This window comes from Triticum urartu, chromosome 6A (genome assembly GCF_056163025.1).
Source record: "Triticum urartu cultivar PI428250 chromosome 6A, HENAU_Tu73, whole genome shotgun sequence".
Lineage (NCBI taxonomy): Eukaryota > Viridiplantae > Streptophyta > Magnoliopsida > Poales > Poaceae > Triticum > Triticum urartu.
Genome location: NC_141878.1, coordinates 591114866 through 591122446, shown reverse-complemented (window position 1 = coordinate 591122446; position 7581 = coordinate 591114866). Strand labels below are relative to the sequence as shown.

General features: G+C 42.8%; 1 protein-coding gene across 3 annotated transcripts; it reads right to left on the bottom strand.

The window, feature by feature from the left end:
- Positions 1-433: 433 nt before the first annotated feature.
- LOC125528902 (receptor-like protein EIX2) lies at positions 434-5639 on the bottom strand. Of its 3 annotated transcripts, none has more exons than XM_087529113.1 (3): positions 4685-5639; positions 3971-4358; positions 434-2859 (listed from the first exon to the last, which is right to left on the bottom strand). In XM_087529113.1, exons 1-3 carry the CDS (start codon positions 5534-5536, stop codon positions 1196-1198), a joined length of 2904 nt encoding a protein of 967 aa, XP_087385239.1. In that variant the 5' UTR covers positions 5537-5639; the 3' UTR covers positions 434-1195. The 3 variants fall into 3 exon arrangements, with proteins under 3 accessions (XP_087385239.1, XP_087385238.1, XP_087385237.1); XM_087529112.1 differs by having other exon boundaries at positions 3746-4311; positions 4632-5612; XM_087529111.1 differs by having other exon boundaries at positions 435-2909; positions 3571-4410; positions 4728-5639.
- Between the last annotated feature and the right edge of the window lie 1942 nt (positions 5640-7581).

Below are 7581 nucleotides of genomic sequence, written 5' to 3'. Positions count from 1 at the left end.
TGCCATGTCAATGTCACCAGACTGGCCGAACCTCGCGCACTCTGCGGATCTTCGGAGGTGCTTTGCTGGAACAGAGACCCTTATATATACATCTGCTTTTGCTTGTTTGCATGTGAAACCGGGAGCGCGTACTTTCAGCATTGTTTTACACTTTTCAGTTCGTTTTCTGTTCCGAAGATTTCCCCTGGAAACAAGTTTAATGCCTGAAGATGTGTTGACTATGGGATTTGGATGGTACAAAATAATCTGTCACAACAGCCAGTATGAAATTCAGTGGTGCTCCTGTTACAACACAGTTTGTTCACAGTTTTGTCCTAGTTTTACATGTCCATCATGAGAACCAGAAAATTATATACTGGCTTCAGTTCCTGGGTGCTGTAACACGAGTCAGTACTTTCCGTAGACTGCTGGCTGCTGTAAACACACATCTTGATTTTGCACATAACAAAGCAGAAACTAGCACAGGCAGGGGATCATGCAAACATTCATGGTGGCTCCTTCCCAAAGTGCAAATATACCCCAAATTACATCTCTGGCATGAAAAAGACTGTAGAAATTACATAGCCACTTCTTTTCTTCTTCTTAACACCAACGATGCAGGCGTGGTCGTGATCAAAGGCCATGAACTGGTTGGCCTTGAGCTTCTCCACTTCAGATTAGCATGGTTGAGTTGGCCTTGAGCTTCTCCACTCTGTTGACTCGGTGGGAATGGTTGAGTTGAGTAAAAAATGTCTGCTCAAATGGCAGCTTCAGATTAGCATGAATAAGTCTACAAGCACTGATGGTGAAGAAAGGTTTCTACCTCTTGCCTCTTGAACCTTGATATATCTTCTATATCCTACAAACAAATCTGTTCAAATATTGACCAACTGGTGTCATTTTTTCCCTATGCCAATGAATTATTACTCTTTGGGAATGTACAACGCAAACTGAAGAACACGAAAAAGGCAGAGTACCCATATGGGGCTGTATCTTTCTCCATGCAGTGCACAACGAAGAGCGAATAATGGCTGACTTCAGCTTAAATAATCCACAAACATATACACTTCATTTGTTACAGTACAAACATACAAATACCAGTACATCAGTACAATACATACGTCCAGCCCATCTTACAGCCACTTGCACATAAACATGTCGAACATACAAATAATATTTAGATACAAACAATTTGCTTGTCGTGGAGTTGGGCACTTCATGGTGCAGGGTCTTGAGTTTTCTCCATCATGTGAGCCCACCTTACAGCCACTTGCACATAAACCATGTCGTACATCATATCAACAAACTGGAAGAAGGCAGCCCTCCATGTCCTCTTCATCAACATGGTGCAGAAAACTGTCCACAGGCCCACCACAAATCCAATGCTCATGGCAAGATAAACAGATGGCATATGATCTATATCCTCGAGGCCACTTTGCTCTGCATCATGTGTTGAGCAGTTCCTGCCAACAAGATCTCCACAAAGACCAGGGTTACCGATGTAGATGTACCTCTGGTTATCAAGAGCTTGTAGCTGTTGTCCGGATGGTATTGCACCGGATAGATTGTTGTATGACAAGTTCAAGTGGCTCAAATAAGTTAAAGCTGACAAACTTGGTGGTATTGCACCAGAAAATTCATTGAAGGATAGATCGAGTGAGTCCAGCTGCCTTAAATCACCAATTTTGTTTGGGATTGCTCCTGTGAATTGATTGTTTGACAAGTTCAGATTGGTAAGCCCAATGAGCAAAGTTATCTCCTCTGGAATCTGTCCTTCAAAACTATTACTTGACAAATCAAGAACTACCAGTAACTGGTAAATTACAAAGGTGTAGTCACGCTTTTGGTCCTTTGTGATTACTGGGATGCTCTCTTCATAAATGTAATCCCCTGTGTCCTGCGACACCACTGTCATCATTGCCTTCAGGTTTGATAAAGACCATGGTATGCTTCCTGTTATGTTGTTGTGTGCTATATCCAAATAATGAAGACCATTAAGGGAAGTGAGACTCTTAGGAATATGACCACTGAACATATTTGACCTCACTCTTAATATTTTCAACTTTGGCACTTTTTGGGGTAACCATTCTGGCAATCCTCCAAATAACCTGTTGTAAGAAAGATCAAGGAACATTAATCCTGATGACCTTTGAAGAAATTTAGGGAATTCACCAGCGAGATCATTGTTATTCAAGGCTAAGCTCAGCATGTCAGAGCCAAATTGATCTGTAGAGTTTGGAACAAGTTCCTTTTGGCACTGCATAATATCTCCTGTTAACTGGTTTCCTGATAGGTCCAACCTTTTCAGTTTAGTCAATTGGCATATAGACGACGGGATGGTGCCTATGAATTGATTGTTTGCAAGCAACAACTCTTCGAGTAGTGGAGCATTTAACTCTGATGGCAATGAACCAGATAAAGAGTTTGAAGATAGGTTCAGTCGTACTACATTTATAGGAAACTGTGGAACTTGACCTGTAAACTTATTGGACCCAAGATGTATATAGCCAGCTAACATGTGTTGTAGATTTGTCGGTAATGAGCCATGCAATTTGTTTCGTGATGCTTGCAACATTGAAGCTCGGGAAAATGTGGCCCAAAACCACTCAGGAATAACATCATCCAGATTTGCGTCACCAAGGACAAGAATATCAATGTCAGATTGCCCTTTAAGCCACTCTGGAAAATTGGGCCCAAGTTGGCATGACTGGAATCTTGCGACCTTTAGTCTAAATGGAGGAACCCATTTTTGGTTGATAGCTAATATCAAAGAGTTGTAGGACAAGTCCAGATACTCTAAATTCAATAGGCCTGTAAAATGCTCCTCCACGAGCACACTATTTAATTTATTATGGCTCAGATCCAGATGCTTTAAATTAGCTAAACTTGCAGATTGTTCCATCAACAGAAAATCAGTGAAGATATTATAGCTGAGGATCAAGGAACATCAATTGTGATGACCTTGCAAGAAATTTTGGGAATTGACCAGTCAGATTGTTGTTATTTAGGGCTAAGCTGAGCATGTTCCAACCAAATTGATTTGTAGAGTTTGCATCAGATTCCTTCCAACACTGCATAATATCTCCTTCTAAATAGTTTCCTGATAGGTCCAACCTTAACAGACTAGTCAGTTGGCATATAGACAAAGGGATGGTGCCTGTGAATTTATTATTTGCAAGCATCAAATCTTCGAGTGCAGGAGCATTTATCTCTGATGGCAACGACCCAGATAAATAGTTTGAAGATAGGTCCAGTTGGCTCATATCTATGGGCAACTGTGGAACTTGACCTGTCAACTTATTGGACCCCAGATGTATATACTCGGCCGACATGTGTTGTAGATTTGCCGGTCATGAGCCACACAATTTGTTTCCTGATGCTTGCAAGGTTGAAGCTCGGGAAAATGTCACCCAAAACCAATCAGGAATAGCATCGTCCAGATTTGCATCACTGAGAACAAGAACATCAATATCAGATTGCCATTTAAGCCACTCCGGAAAAATGGGCCCTAGTTGGCATGATTGGAATTTCGCAACCTTCAATCTAAATGGAGGAATCCATTTTTTATTGATAGCTATCAAAGAGTTGTACGAGATGTCCAGATACTCTAAATTCAATAGGCCTGCAAAATGCTCCTCCACGAGCACTCTATCTAATTTATTATGGCTGAGGTCCAAAATCTTTAAATTATCTAAACTTGCAAAATGTCCTTTCAAGATAAAATCACTGAAGTTATTATAGCTGAGGTCCAAATGCAGCAAATTACCTAAACTTGTAAAATGTTCCTTGAAGAGCACACCACTGAAGCTATTGTAGCTGAGGTCCAAAATCTCTAATTTTCCTAAGCTTGCAAAATGTTCTTTCAATAGCACACCGCTGAAGTTATTGTGGCTGAGGTCCAACAACTCTAATTTTTCTGAGCTTGCAAATTGTTCTTTCAAGAGCACACCGCTGAAGTTATTGCCGCCGAGGTCCAGCCTTTTCAAATTACTCAGTGCTCCGACTCCTACAGGTATAGGGCCACTCAACATATTTTCAGATGCTTGAAGAACACTGAGATTGGTCATGTTCCCTGTCCAAATGGGCAGATTCCCTGTCATATTTCCACGCCACACTGACAATTCTTGGAGTGTATTCCATGAGCACTTTGGCAATCGCCTCATGAACTCCCCTATGCTCGAACCTATGTTGTTACCACCGAACCTAATTCTGGTCAAATTGCACAAATTTTCTAATTTGTTTGGTATCAAACCCACGAGATCATTCTCACTAAAATCTATGACTTGGAGGGACGCCATGTTTCCCAATTCACCAGGAATGGACCCTTGCCAGCTGGAATGTGATAGGTGAAGCTCCTTAAGGCTTGTGAGATTCCAAAACCATGCGTGCTTGAGTGCAGTATAGAAGTTGTTCTCAGATATATCATGTTCCCTATCCAAGTGGGCAGATTCCCCATCATATTTCCACCCCACACTGACAATTCTTGCAGTTTATTCCATGAGCACTTTGGCAATCGCCCCATGAACTCCCCTATGCTTGAACCTATGTTGTTATAATTGAACCTCATCCTTGTCAAATTGCACAAATTTTCTAATTTGTTTGGTAGCAAACCCACGAGCTGATTGAAACTCGGGTCTATGACTTCAAGGGACCCTACCCAGCCTGACCCTGAGAGTTGAAGCTCCTTAAGGCTTTTGAGATTCCAAAACCATGCATGCTTGAGTGAAGTATAGAAGTTGTTACCAGACATATCAAGGACTTCAAGATGTGTGAGGTTGGAATGTGGTATACTACCAGAAAGGATACTATTGAGTCCACACTCGGACAAGTGAAGCACTTTAAGAGAAGGAAGCATATTAACCCTCTGAAACCAATCCCTCGCAGAACTAAGATCCACATAGCTCATGTCAAGATCGCTCAACAAAGAAAGACGTGGCAACCATGCAAGATCCACTATGTAAGACCCATAATAATTCTGACTGAGATCAAGATATTGCAATTTTGAGAGATTGCCAAGTTGAGAAGGTATTCTCCCACTGAATCCTGCTCTTGAGAGGTTGAGATACCTTAGGTTCTTGAGAGAAGACAAGTAGACAGGGATGCTTGTGCCGTTGAAGTCATTCCAGCTCAGATCAAGGTACCTCAGGTGTTGTAAAGTAGCCAAAGAAGAGCTCATCTCGCCCACCGACAAGCTCAATGATCTGCTCTTGTAGTCGCTATAGTAGTCGATGTAGTCACTGTAGTACTCGTACATGTAGTCGTACATGTAATAGCCCATGTCGTTCATGTCGATGTTGCGGAGGTTGAGCTTGATGAGATGGCCCGTTCTGTTGCTGCACCGGACTCCCTTCCATTGGCAACAATCCTCACCCTGCCATGATGAGAGATGGCCAGCAGGGTCCAGGAGGCTTGCCTTGAAGGACAGAAGCGCATCTCGCTCGCTGCCGATGCAGGCTCCTGATACACTCGCTTGGCCATCGGAAGTGGATGATGCTTGGAAGATCAATAGACAAAGCAGTAGTGCAGCTCCTCGGATGAGAAGCACGAGCTTAGTCATATTGATTGGAAAAGGCAGATGGAAAGGAGAATGGATGACAGAGCAGCTTATCTCTATCCCGGTTATTCCACCACAAACGCAGTATAGGAGTATGGTCTACAACCCACGTCTTGGTCTTGTCATGCATACTTTTTCAATTCTCAAGTTGTGGCTAGAATTTGTTGATTCGGACAGCCCACCATGCACAGCACGGCAGAAGTTGGAGCTGTAATCTGTATCCAGCATTCGCTCAATAACACACATTGTGTGTCAGGTCTAGCATTAAGCTCTAGAGAGTTATTTTAGTGTTGGCAACCCCTCCGTCTACCTGAAATACACAAATTTAGATGCATAAATACAAAGACTCGTAGCTCTCACTAGTTGTCAGTATTCAGCAATCAGCCAAACGAATCAAAAGGGCAGCATTTCAAAAAACTCATCAGAATTTTACCAACCACTCCCATTGTATGGTCCACAAGCAAAGCCAGTTCAGGTCTTGGTCTTTGTCATGTTGTATGCATACTTCTCTAATACTGAAGTTTTCTTTTTTGCGGGGACTCTAATACTACTGAAGTTAACCATGCGAAAACCTATAACGATCTGGACAGTCTACCATGCAGCGCAATTGAACAAGCAAATATGCAGCAGTGCAGATAGTGTGGAGAGTGTTAGGATTAATTAACACGTGTTAATTATGTAGTATAATAGCAGAGAGAAGCAGCGCATTCGCAGTCGACGTCATGGCCTTGCACTGCATGCATACTTTTCTTCTAGTCAAGTCAAGCTATGGCCGAATGATTTGGACAATCGATCGCGGCAAGCACGGCATGGCAGAAAAGCACGTTCAGTAATTAGCTCTCTCTGACTCATTTTCTCCATTGAAGGTTACGAATAGGGTGGCTCGCATATTGTGATTTGTGCCTTCACTGGTGAGGTGAGGCAGGTCATAGCAATTTTCTCGTTCGTAATCTAGCGACAAGCCTGAATTGCTCTGCCCCCTTTCTGTGAAATAGAAAGCGAACCTGCGGGGAAATTAAAGTGGACGATGGGTGGGAAGGAAATTCTTCTAAAAGCCATCATCCAATCTATTCCAATATTTGCAATGGCAGTTTTCAAAATTCCAAAGAAAGTGTGTAAGGATATTACTGATGCAATGTCAGCTTTCTGGTGGGGTGACACTGAAGAGCAAAAAAAGATGCACTGGGTTGCATGGTGGAGGATGTGCCTCCCAAAATCTAAGGGGGGTATGGGATTCCGAGATCTACATGTGTTCAACCTAGCCATGTTAGCAAAGCAGAGTTGGTGGTTGATAACACATCCTGAAACCTTGTGTGAACAAGTACTCAAGGCGAAGTATTATCCGGATGGTAATCTACTAAATGCGGGTCCTAAGAAGGGCTCATCATTTACGTGGCAGAGTATCGTTGCGGGTCTTCAAACCTTCAAAAGAGGTCATATATGGCGAGTTGGAACGGGCGAAAGGATAAAGATTTGGACGGATCACTGGATCCCTCAAGGGCCCTCAAGGAAGGTAATCACACCCCGTGGCAATACCCTTCTCTCTACTGCGAATGAACTTATCAACCCAGAAACTGGAGGATGGGATGAAGATTTGGTACGAGACATATTCTTCAGTGTTGATGCAGATCGAATTCTCAAAATTCCATTATCCCTTCACCAACAGGAAGATTTTGTGGCGTGGCATGCCACAAAGAGTTATTGTTTCTCAGTAAGATCCGCGTATTATATAGAGTGGGAACACCAGTTCGGTTCGAGGATGAGGAGAGAGCCAGCAGAAACTTCTTCGCATAACCCTGTTTGGGGGATCCTGTGGAAGCTACAAGTTCCAAGCAAGATAAAAATCTTTGTATGGCGCGCCCTACATGGAATTATACCTGGAGTTGGTGTCTTGAGGAATAGACACATAAGAGTCTCTCCAGAATGCCCAATATGTCATTCAGGGCCGGAAGACATACGTCATCTCGCCTTCATATGTGCACGGCGCGAAAAGTATGGAAATCACTTGGGTTAGAAGATATCATTGACTCTGCCCTTCTCACAGACCG

Excerpts from the sequence above, each read along its gene's own strand:
- LOC125528902 (XM_087529111.1), bottom strand. The coding sequence starts at position 5,536 with ATGACTAAGCTCGTGCTTCTCATCCGAGGAGCTGCACTACTGCTTTGT. Across the intron at positions 4,411-4,727 it reads CATCTTGAAGTCCTTGATAT|GGAACATGATATATCTGAGA; the intron begins GTCTGGTAACAA and ends CCACTTGGATAG. Across the intron at positions 2,910-3,570 it reads TTAGAGTATCTGGACATCTC|CTATAATATCTTCACTGATT; the intron begins GTACAACTCTTT and ends CTTGATCCTCAG.